We start from the raw sequence: 19,205 nt of genomic DNA on the forward strand, positions 1-19,205 counted from the left end.
GACCCAAATGAAGGGCCATAATTCATGTTATAGTAGTTTTGCCAACGGAGGGCTCTATGTAGTTGTATGTTGTGGAAGGTCAAGTTGAGGCTGAATATGAGCGTGTATGTGTAATAGGCCAAATAAGGGTCCAACGTAATTATACCGAGAGGCAAGATGGCTAAATTAGGGCCTAATGAGAAGTTACGAATGAATGATACAATTAAATGGGATTTAATGAATGTTGATGAAAAATTGAGTAGACTGGTTACAATTTTAGTCTGGTTATTAGTGACACCCACTTGGCAGACCTGGTTTATGGCATGTCTTGATTTGAAGTGTGAAAATAACACACTTTGGTGATGTCCCCCCTCCTTTTTTCTTACCTTTGGACAGGGGGGACCGGGGACACTGAAATCCCTGGAGGTTCAGTTGTGTTGCGATTACTTCAGCCTGCAGCTCCTCTGGCTTATCTTCTCTTGCGAGCTGTGTCAGAGACTTCTCTCCTCCTGCTCGCGGGGGGAACTATCTGCCACCCGGGTCCTACCCCTCCCGCACGAAGTTCCCGGAGGCTGGTGAGGGAGGCCCCATGCTTGTGGCGCCCCTGGGCAACAGCCCAATGTGCCCATGCGTAACGACTGCCCTGGTCGCACTACGACTCCCATGGCTCTCTGCCCATATATTGCATTCAAACAAGTTTGGGAATTGTAGTCTGTCAACATCTGGGAGGCCAGAGTTTGCCAACCGTGGAATAGGGAGTGAGTTGAAGATTGTGCAGAATATAGGGAGGACATGTAGGGTTACAAAAAAAAGTGCGCTGTGTCTTTAAGACAAACTATTAATGTACATCAGCTGTAGCATCAACCATATGAAAGTTTATTTATCACCCGTATTGCCCTATTGTTATATGCTGTATGAAATTGCCTGCAAGCATATCAACCTATATAATATATGGGAGAAAGATAGATATGTAAGTAGAGTGCTACACTGTATATTTACACAATATTGGTAGCACTTTATTATTTTTTGTATTTTGCAGTGTTGCACATAATAAGTTTGAATTGGGCACACTGCACTTTAATATAGTTTGAGTATATGTCACTCTATGTAAAGCCCTTTTCTTTGTAGCACATTATTTCGGGTGAGGTATTGTTTGGGAAACCCCTTGAAGAAGCCATCAAGAGAGCACTCGATGTCAAGCAGGTTCTGCTTCCGCAAGATAGACGTCCAAGAAGACCTCCACTTGAACGTCGTTCATATAGGTAACTCCCTTCCTATAGAGACAGTAAGGCTTATAGGCCAGGTCGTGAATACTACAGACCTAACTCCTGGAGAAGTGGTCAAACCAACAAGTCCACCAGAGGAAAGCCTAACACCTCTTCCTTTCGTCCTTCCAAGCAATTCTGAAAGTTACTACGCCCAAGCACCTTTGGTAGGAGGAAGACTTATGCATTTCCAAAGGGTTTGGGCAGAGATCCCAGACAAATGGGTGAAGACCATAATTACAGAAGGCTATTCTCTGGAGTTTATGGACAATCCCCGATCAAGATTCATAAGGACCAGTTTGCCCCATAATTCACAAAAAAGAGAAGCGTTAATTCAGTACACTGGAGATCTTCTACATCAAAGGGTGATTGTTCCTGTTCCAGACAGACAAATGTTTCAGGGCTTCTATTCCCCTCTCTTCCTAGTGAAGAAACCTGGAGGAAAGTGGAGACCCATTCTGGATTTACATTAACTCAATATTCACTTGAGGGTGAGAAAATTCGCTCTATCATACCAGGGGTACGTCAAGGAGATTGGCTAATTTCAGTAGATCTGAAGGACGCTTACTTCCATGTGCCAATAGCTCTTCATCACCAGAGGTTCCTCAGATTTTGCGTAAACAATCTACATTTCCAGTTCCAGGCTCAACCGTTTGGAATCAGCACAGCCCCAAGGACCTTTTCAAAGATCCTGGTGACGGTTATCGCATTACTCAGAAAGAAGGGAATAGCCGTATTTCATTACCTCGACGATATCCTGATAGTCGCTCCAACATGCAAGGTTTTGCTAAAACATCGACTGAAGGTACTCCAGACACTAGAACGCTTTGGCTGGTTAATCAACTACCAGAAGAGTCAACTTCTGCCTGCCAGAAGGCTGGTGTTTTTAGGAGCGGAATTTGACACCATGTCAGCAGTAGTGTCTCTGGCCCACGACAGAAAACGGAGTATACTGTCACGCATTCGAGAATTTCAAATCGAAAAGACGACTACAGCAAGAAAATGTATGAGAATCATAGGTTCCCTTTCCTCCACGATTGGCCTAGTGAGATGGGCTCAGTGGAACCTCCGCCATCTACAAGAATACTTCCTTCAGAAGTTCGATTCAGGCTCACAGGAATGGGAAATGAAGATGTCCATCCCGGATCACATACAGTTGTCCCTCAACTGGTGGCTTTCTTGGGAAAACCTATCCAAGGGTTTCCCTCTGAGGGAAGTGAACTGGATGATAATCACCACGGATGCCAGTCAGGATGGTTGGGGTGCACATCTGAAAGACCATTTTGTTCTCTATGGCCCCTGCACACCCGTCATCTTCCTTCCAATATAAGGGAATTGAGAGCAACCATCCTGGCCCTTCTACACTTCAAGCCTCTCATTCAGAATCAATGGGTGAAACTGAGGATCAGGGCTGCTGTTGCATACATCAACCATCAGGGAGGTACCAGAAGTTATGCACTGATGAAGGAGATCAAGCCAATCATGAGTTGGGCACAGAAAACTCTAGCCGGGCTCTCTGCTCTATACCTTCCCGGGAAGGAGAATACGATTGCGGACTTCCTGAGCAGACATCAAGTGAAGGAGACGGAATGGAAGCTATCCGATTTGGCCTTCCAACAACTGGTAATGATGTGGGGGCTCCCACAGGTGGATTTAATGGCTATTGCTCAGAATACTCATCTTCCATGCTTCATGACAAGGAGATTTCACCCTCTGGCATATGCTCAAGATGCCCTTTCATCAAGATGGCCGTTTCAGCTGGCATATGTATTCCCTCCGATCCAGCTCATTCCCGCCCTCCTGAAGAAAATCTCCAAAGAACATTGCAAGATAATAGCTATCGTCCCGTTCTGGCCCCGTCGTCCCGTCGTTTCCCCTCTTGAAGAGTCTGTTGATAGACACACCATGGGAAATTCCAGTCTTCCGGAATCTTCTGTCCCAAGGACCTCTAGTACACCCGGAGCCACACAAGCCGCGTCTTCATGCATGGCTATTGAAAGGAAATCCTTAAGCGAACAGGGTTTTCCGAAAGATGTTGTTTCCACCTTGTTGCGTTCCAGGAACATTTCTACCTCTTCTACGTACTATAAGATATGGGGGGCCTTCGCGGAATGGCTTCATGAAGATGTGAAGGATTTAAAGTCACCTTCTATTTCTCAGGTTTTAGGATTCTTACAGGCAGGGTTGGATAGAGGTCTAAGTCTGAACACTCTTAAGGTTCATTGTTCTGCTATCTCTGCCATGTCTGGTGTCAGATGGGCTGTAAACCACATGGTAATACGCTTTATGAAAGCAGTTCTTAGGATCAGACCACCGATCCGGGCATTCAAGTGTCCCTGGGATTTACCTTTGGTCCTACAGGCCTTGATGGAACAACCTTTCGAACCATTGGACGAAATCCCTATGTTATCCCTGACTCAAAAGACCCTGCTTCTATTGGCATTGGTTTCAGCTAGAAGAATGGCGGACATAAGAGGTCTTTCGGTGGGGGCGGAGCCTGACCGCCATGCCGAGCGGTCACACTTCGTGAGAGCTCCGGGCCAAAATACTTATTCAACCGCATTGACAGCATTAGCCCCAAATCTTAAAAGTATACCAGGCCTGGAGACGGAGGTCCACATCTGCGGCAACAAGCGTCAGGTCCCACGACTAAAATCGGTGGACATATCCCGGGTTCAGACCTGAGGCCTACAGGAGGCCTACTCAGACGGCGCAGGGGAGGTAGCCGATCCCTCCGCTGACTGGAGCCCACTAGCCTGCAGGTCCCCCGATACACCCCCCCCTGCCGGTGAGGGATATCCCGGCTACTAAATCTTGTGACCCAGCAGCATAGCGCCAACAGTGCCATACTGGCACTGCCAGACATGGCGGACGCCACGTGTGAGCCGCGGCTCGCCTCTCCGCTACCCCCGCTGGAGGAAAGACTTGATCGTCTGTTCACTGCCTTCTGGGCCAAACTTAAACTCCGCGGGGGCACAGATGAAGAGGCTCCACTGACAGTAACCTCACCAGTGCCAACACAGCAGAATATAAGGGCACACTCTACCAGATCGATTGCCACTTCATGGGCTGCAGAGTCTGGAGTATCACCAGAGAGCATTTGCAGAGCTGCTAATTGGTCTTCTATAGGGACGTTTATTAGTCATTACAAACTGGATGTTTCTTCGGATTCTAATCTGCAATTTGGCCTTTCGGTCCTAAATTCTTGTTCTTCTCAAAGCAAATAAATATTTCTGAGCATCTATTCCCTCCCATATGTTAAATGCTGCCATGATTAGCCAGGAATAGGGAAAATGTATTCATACTTACCGTAATTTTCTTTTCCTGGCTATTATTCATGGCAGCATTTGGGTTGCCCACCCATTTTTTATTATGTCGGATCAGCTTGCTACTAGACTGAGGAACCTAGTCTTCTGGGATCTCTTATACCTCAGGGATAATTGAATTCTTTAATTGTTTTTCCTGTCCTATTGGCTGGAGGGAGGAGCTAACCCATATGTTAAATGCTGCCATGAATAATAGCCAGAAAAAGAAAATTACGGTAAGTATGAATAAATTTCCCTATTGTTTCTGTTTATGCAGCCCTAGCCACACCTCCCCTGGCTATGATTGACAGAGCCTGCATGGGAAAAAAACTGGTTTTACTTTCAAACAGATATAATTTACCTTAAATAATTGTATCTCAATCTCTAAATTGAACTTTAATCACATACAGGAGGCTCTTGCAGGGTCTAGCAAGCTATTAACATAGCAGGGGATAAGAAAATCTTAATTAAAGAGAACTTGCAATAAAGGAATTACAGGAAGTGTTTAGGAAGGCAGTGTAAGTCACATGCATTGAGGTGTGAATAGGGCTATATAAACAAAGTGATTTAACTCCTAATTGGCTGAGAATTGAGCAGTGAGACTGCAGGGACATGATTTATACACCAAAACTGCTTCATTAAGCTAAAGTTGTTTTGGTGACTATAGTGTCCCTTTAAGGTTTTGAAGCGGAAGTTTGGCAACTCGAACCTTCAGCTCCCTCCACAGATTTCTTATGGAATTAAGGTCTGGAGACTGGTTAGGCCACTCCAGGACCTTAATGTGCTTCTTCTTGAGCCACTCCTTTGTTGCCTTGGCTGTGTGTCATTGTCATGCTGGAGGAACCATCCACGACCCATTTTCAATGCCCTGGCTGAGGGAACGAGGTTCTCTTCGAAGATTTGATGTACATTGCCCCATCCATCGTCCCTTTGATGCGGTGTAGTTGTCCTGCCCACTTAGCATAATGTTTCCACCTCCATGTTTGATGGTGGGGATGGTGTTCTTGGGCTCATAGGCAGCATTCCTCCTCCTTCAAACACGGCGAGTTGAGTTGATGCCAAAGAGCTTGATTTTTGGTCTCATCTGATCACAACCCTTTCACCCAGTTCTCTTCTGAATCCTTCAGATGTTCATTGGCAAACTCTAGACAGGCCTGTACATGTGGTTTCTTATTATAAGAATTATTGCACTCACAAACAATCCGCCACTAATAGTGGTCAGGAGTGATGAAAGTCCACATCCAGGACTCACGCTTTCATCACTCCTTGGGATCCGGAACCCCGGTGTGTGTGTGCACAAGCTGACTGAGAACATCTTGCAGTCCCTCTGCGGCAGGTCTATTTGACCTATTTACTGCCCTTCTGGCCACTATTAGTGGCGGATTGTTTGTGAGTGCAATCATTTTTTATTATTGTATTATACAGTTTTACACTATTTTTTATGTTTTTAAGTGATTAAAGCTGGAATTACTGTTTCCTAACTTGAGTATATATATTCATACCAGTATATCTCGGGGGACTTGTAACCAGTGTATGTATATTATCTAATCAGTGTTCCTCACAGATGTTTGTATAGCACACCACACCATTTCCTTGTGTTTTTATTATTATTTACATGTTACGGCTATAGATTTCAATACATATTACTGTTATGGATTTATACACTTAATAATAATAATATTATATTTTTTTTATTTATATGTTACGGTTATAGATTTTTTTATTATTATTATTGTTATTATACATGTTGCCGTTATAGATTTTTGTACATATTACTGTTAAGGATTTATACACTTATTATTATTTACATGTTACGGTTATAGATTTTTATACAGGTTATGGATTTTTATTATTATTATTATAATATACATGTTCTGGATTTATACACACATTACTGAGTATCCTTCATATGTCCTTATATTACTTATTTAAGTGGTTGGAGAAAATGGCGGCTCCTGTGGACTCCAGATTATTGAAACTTGTGGCAGAGATAACAGAAAGCCGCGTTGAGGAGGTCCCAGTTCTGTTACTAAAGTTGAAAGGTACATTTACGTATGGTATTTTCTGCTTTTTTTTTTACATTTCATGAAATGTTAGTTTTGTTTCATAATGCAGTTTCTCTTCCTTGTCAGATTTTTTAAAACATGTGCCCCCTGGGAGCCAAGAACTGAAGGAACTGAAAGCGGGTTTGTACCATTATGACCTGATTCAGTACTGTGTTCTGGTTCTGAAACAAGACTTTAGCCGTGTGCGAGGCAGCTGGGGAACCGCGGCAGATCTGGCTGATATCCTGAGGTAATATGGTGCTTGTATCAGAAAAGTACTTTAATAGCTTTTTGCCTTCTGAACTTTATCGTGTATTTACAATTGTGTCTGATTGTGGCCTTTTCTAGGCATCGACCGATATTGATTTTTTTATTTTTATATATAGAGCCGATACTGATAATCTGTGAACTTTCGGGCCAATAGCCGATAATTGACAGATATTCTGTACATTTACACTATTTTTTTTTTACACAAATCTACTGTTAACTGAACATGTTTATTTTATTTATTTAGCAAATAATTTTTTATTTTTTATTTTTTTTATTAAGGTAAAAGCACAAAATATACATGTCCAGTGTGAATTTTCTTTTTCTTTTTTATGTTTTCAAGAATATATATGTGTGTGTGTAGTGCATGCAGTGAGCGTATTGGATTAGTGGATTCAGAGTGTGTGTATAGTGAATTTGGAGTGTGTGTGTGTGTGTGTAAATAATGAATGCAGAGTGTGCGTGTTTGCACAGAGTGTGTGTAGTGTGTGCATAGTGAATGTAGTGTGTATATATAATGAATGCAGAGTGTGTGTAGTGTGTGCATAGTGAATGTAGTGTGTGTTTGTGTAGTGTGTATATATAATGAATGCAGTGTGTGTATATATTATTAATGCAGAGTGTGTGTGTGTTTGTGTTGGGCGCATTTTTATATTTGTAACTTTTTTATGTCTTTTTATTTTTATGTTTTAGTCCCCCCTCCCTGCTTCTTACTTGGCCAGGGAGGGGGGATATGACATTCCCTGGTGTTCCAGTGGCATGGACTCTGCAGAGGGGGCCCAGCAAGCGCTTACTTTCCTTCCCAGCAGCTCCCCTGTCTAACTCCTGCGGCCTGCGTGTTGCGCAGAGCGTTGCCAGGGTAACCCACGGCAATGCTCTGATGGCCGCGAGACTCGCAAGATTTACACAGGGGAGCTGAAGGGAGCTGCTGGGAAGGTAAGAAAGTGCTTGCTGGGCCCCCCAGGACCGCCGTGGGTCCTCCAGGACCCTGATGGCGGTCCTGGTCTGCATTATCGGTATCGGTATTGGCAGATACCGATATTTCTGAAAATAGAGAATATCGCCTGATAATTGGTTGATCCCTAACCTTTTCACTATCCGTACATCTATTGCTCGAATGCTGCTTTGGTTAGATATGGGAAGCCGAGCATTGCTTCATACACACCTGGTTAATAACCATGGCAGCATTCCGTTCCCACCCTTTGCCTGGATTGCAGAGCTAGTTGAGTAGAATGGTACTTTAAGTATTGAGCAATTTTCTATTTTTCTCAGTAACTGCTGCGTGGGCTTGGATCCCAAGGAAGATCCTGATGAATTTTACAATAAATTGCTGCCCTCTGCCCTGCTTCACATGCTCATTTTGGGAAGAAGGATCCAAGCTCGTTTTGTGCGCTCCATCAAGGTAATCCTTTATATTCAGTTTTCTAGATATGAACGTGAAATCCGTTGGCATTTTTTAATCTAAAAGATCGTTCTTGACGACCGCTGTATTTCTGTAAAAAGGTGTTCGTATAAAATGATGTCACTCGGTTGTTGTGATGGTTTTGTTTTTTTACAGGGGGAGGGGATGTTTTCTAATCAAACACCTGTTAAATTAACCTGATGTCAAGTAATAGTTTGTAATTAAAAGATTTCATAGTTTGGAAACTGTATTTCTCTTTCTGTGACAGGATGAAGAGAGAGGGCAGTTATTTTGCAGTTTTAAGATGGTGACTGATTCACTTTGCTGGCTATTTACTGGCCATTTACAGCTCGCTAATACTGGTAAATCTCACGATCCCGTATACATAATGGTATAGATTAATAACATTCAAGAAATAACAAGTGAAATGATGTAGAAAAAACTTGTAGAGGTCCATTGACAAGAGTGTTTTGGGGCTCCATAGATTTTATACCCAGATTTCTTCCTGTGAGAGTAAGCTGTGGGGTTGGCAGAGATCAGATCATTCCTGTACTTCCTGCTGTAATGTAGCAGCTTATTCTGTCTATAGGCTGAGACAGGAGCCTTGCTCATTAACCATGATCTATGGCAACCCAGTCCTAAAGTACACCCTAACAGTCCAGGACTTGGGGATTACCCAGTGACGTCCAAGTTGTTTTTAGAAAAGGGGGGAAAAAAAACACTTTAGACACAACAAGGTAATCCCTAAATCCTGGACTGGTAAGGGGGTATTTGAGGACTGGGCTGGGAACCCCTGATCTATGGGATCACTTTGATTCTGGTTATTGATCACTTACCGGCCATGTAATAGAAACTTACAGATCCACTTTAGCCTGTTGTAGTGGTTTTGGTGCCAGGAATGCCCTCCCAGAGTAAATTGTCAAACCTTTTAAGGAGAATTGGAGCCTTTGTGCTAAGCATGGTCCGTTTCATTGACCGAGAGCTTCGGTTGAGCACTCTCAGACAACAAGCGAGCTCCTGTATCTGACCTGCTTCAGCTGATTATAGGCAGAGTTTCCCGATACGGTGTGGGGATCCTTGGGGATTACTCTGGGAGGGTGCCAGGGCGCTCCTTGAACCATAACCACTACAGTGGGCTTTAGTTCTATGGTAGTTGGATTGGTACATTAACCCGGGATTATATAATAATGCCACTCCAAATAAATTAAATCTACTTCTATTTGTCAAATCTGGAAAGGCTGCAGTACGTATGGAGAAAAAAAAGGTGTTAACTCCTAGTGTAGCTGGTCAAATAAACACTTTTTTTTAAATTTAAAAGAGGGGCAGGTTTCTAATTTGCAAATAGCTTGAACTTTACCTCTGTAGCTTTTCCTTCTGATTTTATCTTTATATATTTCTTTGTGATGTCACTTCTCACACGAGCCCTTTACATATAAAGGGAGGGGACTGATTTATCCTGTGATTTTGTTGTAAGTTGATTACTTGTGGTTTTTGTGTTTCCATATTTGTAGTTTTGCAGCAAGAGCATTTTTTGCAGCTATTGATGACTGATGATGTGGAAACCGGGACAGTTGTGATGTCTGTCTTGCAGAGCATTCTGCGTGCTGACCGGTAAATGCTAAAAACAGGCCCCATAAACAACCCTATCCTGTATTTTGGGAATATTTGACACATATGATGTTCCAGGTGTTCAAATTTGGGCTACTTTAGTTGCACGCCTTTTGTGGGGGAAAATCTACAAATATCACCAGTCTCTTTACTGGACATTTTTATTATGCACAGACTGCCTTGCGCTACCTAATAATGTAATTGTAGCCCATTACTCAGCGCACTTCCACATGCCTTGTGTTATAATGTAACCGGTTACTCGGCGCACTCCCAGAATGCTTTGCGCTACTTAATAATGTAATTGTAGCCTGGTACGCAGTGCACTTCCGCATGCGTTGCATTATAATGTAACCTGTTATCCGACGCACTCCCAGAATGCCTTGAAATAGGAGCACTTTCTGCAGCCTGTTGTAGTAGTTATGGTCCCAACATGCCCCTGCTGCCTTCCCCAAGTTTTGTGCCAAACTGTTTTGAGTGTTTTGACAACTAATGGTTCCCATGGCTCAGCTCCTCACTTTGAATTTTGCTAATGTGGAAGTTGATTTAGTCACCGTGATTGGTTTCCATACATCATTTACAGTCTGTTCTTCACTTATCTTCGCCAGAGTCATACTAAATCAGGTACCAGACAATGTCCTTCACCCCATTTTGGATGAACTTGTATACAAGCTTTCAGCATCTACAAATCCAGTCGTTGGGAGTGCCGCTACCAGATCCCTGCTCCAGATGATAGAATCCAGGCCTGATGTTGGACGGATTATGGGCATCCGATATAAAGGTAGATTGAATGTTGCATCCATTCTACCATACTCCACAGTTTCTGGATAAGGAACCAGGGAGACCTTGTACTGTAGAGAAGTTTTATAGCAGCTACATGGTTCTCTAATAAAGAGAGAATTTGATGAAAGTTTGTCGGTATCTCTGCTTCAGTGACTCATGGATTATCGTAATGTCTTTGTGAACACAGGGCTCCGGTCACTATTAAGCAAGCAGTGGACTGGAAAAGGATTTGGTCGAGAGCTTGCTCATCTTTTAGATCGCTTGCAGTCTGGCTCCTACCAGCGAGAGGAGATGCAGGTAAAATACACAATGCTCCATTTAACCAGTTAGTGACCATAACTACTGTGCTGCTAATGACAGCCACTAGAAAAGAAAGGGATTGTTCTCCCATTCACAAATAGTGATGTGTTATGAGATATATATGTTTAAATTAATCCATAAGCTAAAATGGGGATATCTGCTATAAAAATACAAATTGTTTATAGAAAGCAAGTCTTTTCCCATTCTCCGTTCAGGATGTGGGTTTATATATACACGAATGATAAAGAAAGAAGCCCACAAGGTAAAGACCGCATATACCCAGTTTGTTTATTTTAGGGCCGGACATGCAGATCATGGCATGTTTTGCATTTCCATTAGGAAACGTTAAATTATGGTCCATTAAATACCAAATTGCAAAAAAATCTCTTAAAGTCTTCTATATTTCTATCACATCTATTTTAACCTAAATTTGGGAATTGATTTTAGATTACTGCAATTTGTGTTTTTTTTTTTTTTGTAACATTACAGGAAACGGAAAGACAAAACCATCTGTTTGGGAGCCCACCCGCTGTAAATCTGAGGGTTGGCGCCCTCTGATATTTGTGGTTTGATATATGATTTTAAAGGTACAGTGTACGCACTATAACTATTTCATCTCATTGAATTATAGTGCCTTGAGTACCCTGATGCTGTCCCTCCATTCAGTGTTATACCATTTTCAAGTGGTTTAATACTGTCTTCTCATAGCTCAGCCCCCATTGGACTCTGCTCAGGCACAGAATACACATTACAGAGATTCCTTCTAGCCATAGTGATTCATAACTGAATGGACGCTGTAATTGGCTGAAAGCAGTTAGCTGACACTCTCAGTCAATTAAAGTCGCCCATTGCTGCTCAGGCTAAAGCTTCCTCATTACCCCAATCAGCACAGAGGGGATGGACTTCTGGGAACTCTCATATATCATTAGAACATTTATAAGCACTTTAACAGTGAATGGAGGAGGGGGACTCCAGGCACTATAACCACTTCACTGAGATGAAGAAATTACAGTGTTCCTTTAAGTCAATTAAACAGGATTTCAAAATCCCTACTAGGTGGCAAAATGTGCTGTGGCTTTCAATCCATATTGCCACCTCTAGGATACATTATTAAGACCTTGGCTGCAATGCACATGTTTGCCTAGAATATGGAGTGACTGATGGCCAACTAGCTTGTTTATTAACTCCCGCTTGCCAAGGAGTGTCCCTTTTAAACGACACACATTATTCATCTTTTAAAACAATTTTTTTCTGTTAAACAAAACATCTTAACATCACAGAATCACTTTAACTGAACAGGATCAAGTCGTGTTCAATGATTTACCCTTCCTGGGAAGTCTTTATCTGGATTGAATACAGTACAATAAGCGTGTGCTGCTACTTTGGGCACAGACGGTGCAATAAGCGTGTGCTGCTACTTTGGGCACAGACGGTGCAATAAGCGTGTGCTGCTACTTTGGGCACAGACGGTACAATAAGCGTGTGCTGCTACTTTGGGCACAGACGGTACAATAAGCGTGTGCTGCTACTTTGGGCACAGATGGTGCAATAAGCGTGTGCTGCTACTTTGGGCACAGACGGTACAATAAGCGTGTGCTGCTACTTTGGGCACAGACGGTACAATAAGCGTGTGCTGCTACTTTGGGCACAGACGGTACAATAAGCGTGTGCTGCTACTTTGGGCACACACTGTTATAAATTACATGTGTTTTACTTTTCAGAGACTGCATAATGCCGCGTGTACTATCCAAGCCATGTGGAGGGGATTTCAGATCCGGAAAAGGGTCAGGAGACTGCCAAAGGCCGTTGCAACCTTACAGAGAAGTTTTAGGTGCAATACATGTCTTTGAGTTTTATGGAAAATCTTTTTCTACTGCTGGCTTGGAATTTACTCCCTACATCCAGCTTTAAAAGCATACACTATGGCTGCTGAGTTCAGTGCTGGCTGTTTGTTTACAGGCCCCATGAGTTTCCTCTTAGATCCTGGGAATAATGCAAATTAATACTAATTAAAATTTTGATGTAGTCTGTCAAAATACTTTTCACTGTTTCTCCTTGTGAGGTTGTTACTATAAAATAATACTCGGTGATAGCTGTGTAGCATGAATTGAAATTAAGTTCCCTACAATTTGTAAACAACCACATAGGTGTTCAATTAAAGAACAGAGCCCAGAGTACACAGGAGCCTTTAAAGGAAAACAGTCATCATTTTTATTATTATTGAATTATATTTCTGCCATATTAAATGTTTCTCTTGTATGGCAAGATAACTAAGCCTTATTTTATTTATTTATTTATTAGAGCTAAAAGGCAGAAAGAAATGATTCAGTTCAAGAAACAGAAAGAGGTAGAAGACCTCAGGCAACAGTTGCAGCTGCACAGACTGAGAGCAATGCGGGCATTTCGAGAGAAGCAGCTAACCATGCTAGAACTAGTCCACGCAGGTACGTGGCATTAGAAGGATCTCACCCTGCTAGAACTAGTCCACGCAGGTACGTGGCATTAGAAGGATCTCACCCTGCTAGAACTAGTCCACGCAGGTACGTGGCATTAGAAGGATCTCACCCTGCTAGAACTAGTCCACGCAGGTACGTGGCATTAGAAGGATCTCACCCTGCTAGAACTAGTCCACACGGGTACGTGGCATTAGAAGCAGCTAACCCTGCTAGAACTAGTCCACGCAGGTACGTGGCATTAGAAGGATCTCACCCTGCTTGAACTAGTCCACGCAGGTACGTGGCATTAGAAGGATCTCACCCTGCTAGAACTAGTCCACGCAGGTACGTGGCATTAGAAGGATCTCACCCTGCTAGAACTAGTCCACGCAGGTACGTGGCATTAGAAGGATCTCACCCTGCTAGAACTAGTCCACGCAGGTACGTGGCATTAGAAGGATCTCACCCTGCTAGAACTAGTCCACGCAGGTACGTGGCATTAGAAGGATCTCACCCTGCTAGAACTAGTCCACGCAGGTACGTGGCATTAGAAGGATCTCGCCCTGCTAGAACTAGTCCACGCAGGTACGTGGCATTAGAAGGATCTCACCCTGCTAGAACTAGTCCACGCAGGTACGTGGCATTAGAAGGATCTCACCCTGCTAGAACTAGTCCACGCAGGTACGTGGCATTAGAAGGATCTCACCCTGCTAGAACTAGTCCACGCAGGTACGTGGCATTAGAAGCAGCTAACCCTGCTAGAACTAGTCAATGCAGTTACAGGGTATTAGTGGCAGCTCACCCTGCTAGAGATGGTCCAATCAGGTACGTGGTTTCATGTGATTTTTTTTTTTTTCCAGGGCAAATGGATAAATACCTTCAGGAAATTCAAGAGAATGCGGCTTTGGAAATTCAGAGTTGTTGGAAGGGATATAAAGAGAGGAAAGCTTTCCACCAACAGAAACTTATCCTGAAGAAGTACAAGGCAGCTGTCACTATCCAGCGAGCCGTGAGTCTCCTGCCCATTGCATGTGGCTTCTAGATTCTAACCAAACATGGTGGATGTCTGAGATATTCACCTGCCTGTTACCTGATCGCCATTCTTCTCTACTCAGGTGCTGCGGTTTTTAAAAAAACGCAGAAAACTTTGCGATTCATTATCCCCTTGGAAAAAAACACGCAGTCTTAATGATGAACAGCGGCTTCATTTACAGCAGAAAATCGATGCTCACATCCAGCTCCACCCTGTAAGTTGCGGTTTGTTTTTAATCAATTTTTGCTAAATATCAGTTCGTACAATACATATATTGGTCATGTTGGATAATGGAGGCATACACTTTCCAATCAATGTTTCTCAAGTACCTCGAAGAAATTTAAATGAAAACCACCAAGAATGCAAACTGTCAATATATGTCACAGTAGTAACTCCATTAACATGCTAACATAGCCGGCAATTCAACCGTGTCAACCTGGTCCAGATTGCCACATAAGTCTGTGTGTGTGTGTGTGTGTGTGTGTGTGTTTTTTTTTTTTGCGCCAAATAATGGATTTATTCCATGATAGTGGTGTAAGACCCTTGACTATATTCAATATACAATTAACCATGGATTTCTTATATACCAATCTAATCCTAATGATTATAATAATAATAATTAGCCATTTTTATAGCACTTTTCTCCCCGTGAGACTCAAAGCACTTTACAAATAAACAAACATAAAGACATAAAAGTTAGGAGTTTCTGACGGTCAGATGAGCTGATGGAAGAGGTGGGTCTTTTTAAAGTCTGTAAGGATGGTGCCTCTCTGATTGCGCATGGTAAAGAGTTCCAGAAGGTCGGGGCAGCGTGGCTCTTTATTCTGGCCACTGACCGGAGGGATTTTCTGGCTGACCAAAGTGAACAGGATGGAATGTAGGGTGTCCTGAGCCCTTTCAGGTACTGTGGGCCTTGATTGTTTAAGGCTTTGAAGGTCAGCAGGACAATTTTAAAATCTGTTCGCCATTTAATTGGAAGCCAATGCAGGGAGTGGAGAACAGGTGTTATGTGACAGGAGCGAGTTTGATTGGTCAGTAGTCTGGCTGCTGCATTTTGTACAATCTGAAGGCGATGGAGTTCTTTTTTCTGGGAGGCCCAAGTAAAGTACATTGCAGTAATCTAGCCGAGAGGATACAATGCATGGATTAATGTTGGCATATCATCCGGTGGAATGTAGTGTTGTTTCCTGGCGAAGTTTTTCAAATGAAAGTAGGCAGATTTTATTACGGAGGAAATCTGCTGTTTAAATAGTCCAGAGTCAATCAGCATTCCAAGGTTTCGTACCGTTGATGAACTGATGAGTTCAGAGCCTCCAAGCTCCAGGCCAGTTGGGTGATCATGGGATATTTTTGTTGCCCGTGGTCCCCTCACCAAGAGTAACTGTTTTGTCCGGGTTCACTTTAAACCAACTAGCATTCATCCATTCTATGAGGTCTGCTAAGCAACTGTTGATGCGGCATGTTGGGTCTGTTGTATCTGGAGCAAAGGAGACGTAGAACATTCCCACCATATTTTGACCTCTCCTGTGCCACCTGTATCCTGTAAGTTTTTATATGGAAAGGGAGCATTTTTCTAGAACTGGTCGTTGTAGTTTTGGAGTTGTTGTTCCTTGACATCTCCTGTTCTGTAAATGCACGATGGAGTAATGCTGCGTTCCTCCCGCCAGTTATTTTGACCAATTTGCCATGTGTATATTATTTATTTATTTAATTCTATGCTTTTATGTTGTAAGGATGAAAATATGAAAAGCAAAGTTAGGTCGTAATGTGTATAACATTCACAAGATCTGTAGATTTAAAATAAAAGTCTAATAATAATTTGATGAATTAAGCTGATGGGGTATTATTTCCAGGGATAGAATATCTAGTTAATTACTGCAATTCATACATCGGACTCGATCTGCAGCCTCCGTTCTCCTGGTCCCATGCTGTTTTTGCAAATTCTTAAACCGATAAAATGTTAAACATTAAACGTAGTTCTCCATAGCTATTCTATAATTTGTTCAGTTGCTACCTATTAATGCATATGGTTATAGTGTGTATTGTATATTCTGACTGCAGTCGTGGGATTAGAAGACAATGCAGCATTCAATGTGTACAGTACGGTCTGCCAAGATCAGCCCAATGCTCAAACAGACTATTTGTTTCTCTCCAGGCCCAGCAGAGGGCGCCAGAGCAGAGCCAAGAGCTCCATGTACAAGCTCAGGAGACGCTGGGTCAATACCTTCTGCGTTGGAAACTGGAACACGGTGCTGAACAGCGTAGAGAAGCTCTGCTCGCCCAGATTAACACGGATATTGGCATGCTGATGGGTAGGATTCAATTCCTATAGTATAGTCATTGCAATTACTGACCGTGTTCAGAGGAAAATAAACGGCCAAATCGGTTTATTCACTAAACACTGAATTGTAGTGAAGTAAAACCAAATGGCAACATTTTCTCAAAAATAGCCAAACTGAGACTAATGCAGTATTTAGATAGTTTCTAAATCAATACATTTTCCCCTAAATTTTACAATTAAATTTTCAATTCAATCCACTGATTGGTGGAATAAGGCTTAACCCCTTAAGGACACGTGACATGTGTGACATGTCATGATTCCCTTTTATTCCAGAAGCTTGGTCCTTAGGGGGTTAAAGGGTTAACTCATTATATGAGCCTGCCTGATCTTCCGTTGAGTGTAGTTGGTTAAGTGGAGGTATAGTTACCCCCAATAGATACTCCTGGGGAGGCCTAATCTCTCATACACAGCTTCCGCTGTTAGAGGGAGCTGTCATACTATTTAAAAAAACAAAAACCTAAAGTTCTATTTAGCAGTTTTTTTGAGTAAATGTGTAGATTTCGAGAAAAGCCTATTAAAAATGATGTCACTCCATTTAGACTCTGGCATGCTGGCAATGAAGTCAGCGTGTTGGTGTCACCGAGGAGGTTTGCTCTGCTTATGGAAGCGTCTCCAAGCAGGACAAATCAAAAAAGACTGCGAGGGTTAGTGTTCCAGAAAGGTAACTAGACATGGTGGGAACAGAGGTGCAGTGTGTTTCTATTTTAATATTTTACAGTTAATACATTCTGTATCTCTGTGATATATTATGTATTGGGTGGGAAGGATCATTTTAATGGGGTGTAGCTGGTAGCCATTCCATGCAAACCGTGGTACATGATAAATGTTATGCAGATACTCTGGGAACATAACCCCTTTATAATGTTCCATGCCATCATTAATGATCATTAAATTAGGACAGCATGAAATGTCCTGCACTTCAGGTGTAAGCTGGGTTAAATCCCTGCTCATATCGGGAAAGCCAGATATCAATCAATACCTGGGGCCATGTTTAGTAACCTCAGACTGACAGGTAAGTTGTATGCAGAGCTCAAAGTGAATGCTGCATACATCCATTTAAATCGCCACAGCAATTCTTTTTTATTTTGTTGGTTCGTTTTTTTTAAGTTGCACTTGTTGAGTAAAATGTATTGGACTTAAAACTGTTAAAAAAAAAAAAAAAAAAGCAGGGTTGTTTTCCTTCTTTCCCCTTTTCCTTAAATTATGGTGGAACATACACATGGGACATTTTCTAGGTTTTGTTTTGGTTCACAAGTTCAACAACGGCTTTCATCCTTGAGGGAATAAAATGTTGGCAGTTTTTTGTAACTCTGGTGGGGTTTTGGTTCAGGCTCATTGGGGGACGTTGATCAAGGTGTTATGAAAAGTAATCATTTCAATCCCATCATTATTCTAATCCTAAATTGATCACATTTGTTAAAATGTTCTAAAAGTGATCTACAACTTGCCATTCATGTTCATAGTAAATTTCGTCAGTTTTTGCAGTCCTATTTCAGAAGACTGTCAAAATTGGTGTGGTGGAAAAGTGAAACACAAGACTTTTCCATTGGGGGGAAAAGTGTCAAAAAGATTAAAAATCAATTGAATCCAATTAATTTAAAGATGGTTTAAATTAACTTTGGCATAGTGAAAAAGAGGGAGGGGAGAGGGGCATTTCATAAATAGCACCACTATTAAAAATCTACCCCACTGTGTTTTCAATCCACCTCCCTATGTACATAGCTAGTCTCCATCACTTCAGTCAATCATGAAACGTAATTTCTCTACCAGGTGCTCCAAGCCTCTCGGAGGGCACAGAGAAAGACCTGGAAATCTTCAGCAGCAGATCTGTGCCTGTGGCTCTGAAAGCCAAGCAATCTCACACAACTATGCTCAAACGCAGCCGATGGCCATGGTGGAAGAAACTCAGTGATGAATTTATTGAGGAAACCGATGCTGTCATGAATGACTCCTTAGACATGGATCAAGGGATCATGTTCGTTGCTGGTGCCAAGACTGCCAAAGTTACTGACTCCTCTGGCTGTCCCCTTCCCTAGGTTTATGGGTTCCACACTGAAAGCCAGCAGGTCTGGTTACCCAACTTCCCAGTATTTCAGGTTTGCAGATTCTGTGCAGAAGGCATTCCTTTGGGTCTCTGGTACTTTGAACGTGTTTATTGAAGATTTCGCTAGACCATCTACTCCGTGCTTCCATTACTTCTTTCCAATGATCAGTCTACGGATTGCTGTAACTGCGTTCCTCATTTTTCTTTGCAAACGTCAAATCCCCCACAAACCTTTCTGTTTTGTTTGTACTAAATGCTAGGTACCTACCAAGGCTGCACAACTCTCATCTGTGTTACAAACTGTTTAATTGTGACAAATGTAATGTTCTTTGGAAACCAAAACGATGCTCTGTTTATTACGTATGATCACAAATACTTTGTGTTTCTGTAAAATCTGTAGT

General features: G+C 42.3%; 1 protein-coding gene across 1 annotated transcript in view; it reads left to right on the top strand.

Moving 5' to 3' along the window:
- IQCB1 (IQ motif containing B1) overlaps nt 1–19,205 on the top strand; it is a 40,908-nt gene extending 21,703 nt beyond the window's left edge. Inside the window, exons 2-14 of the mRNA XM_063429193.1 lie at nt 6,483–6,591; nt 6,682–6,844; nt 8,134–8,263; nt 8,532–8,625; nt 9,775–9,874; nt 10,477–10,649; nt 10,839–10,948; nt 12,673–12,782; nt 13,253–13,395; nt 14,247–14,395; nt 14,502–14,633; nt 16,575–16,731; nt 18,531–19,205. Coding sequence (XP_063285263.1) covers nt 6,495–6,591; nt 6,682–6,844; nt 8,134–8,263; nt 8,532–8,625; nt 9,775–9,874; nt 10,477–10,649; nt 10,839–10,948; nt 12,673–12,782; nt 13,253–13,395; nt 14,247–14,395; nt 14,502–14,633; nt 16,575–16,731; nt 18,531–18,796 — 1,824 coding nt within the window. The 5' untranslated portion in view covers nt 6,483–6,494 and the 3' untranslated portion in view covers nt 18,797–19,205. The remainder of the gene's footprint in view (nt 1–6,482; nt 6,592–6,681; nt 6,845–8,133; nt 8,264–8,531; nt 8,626–9,774; nt 9,875–10,476; nt 10,650–10,838; nt 10,949–12,672; nt 12,783–13,252; nt 13,396–14,246; nt 14,396–14,501; nt 14,634–16,574; nt 16,732–18,530) is intronic.

The sequence above is a fragment of the Pelobates fuscus genome, chromosome 8, assembly GCF_036172605.1.
Source record: "Pelobates fuscus isolate aPelFus1 chromosome 8, aPelFus1.pri, whole genome shotgun sequence".
Classification (NCBI taxonomy): Eukaryota; Metazoa; Chordata; class Amphibia; order Anura; family Pelobatidae; genus Pelobates; species Pelobates fuscus.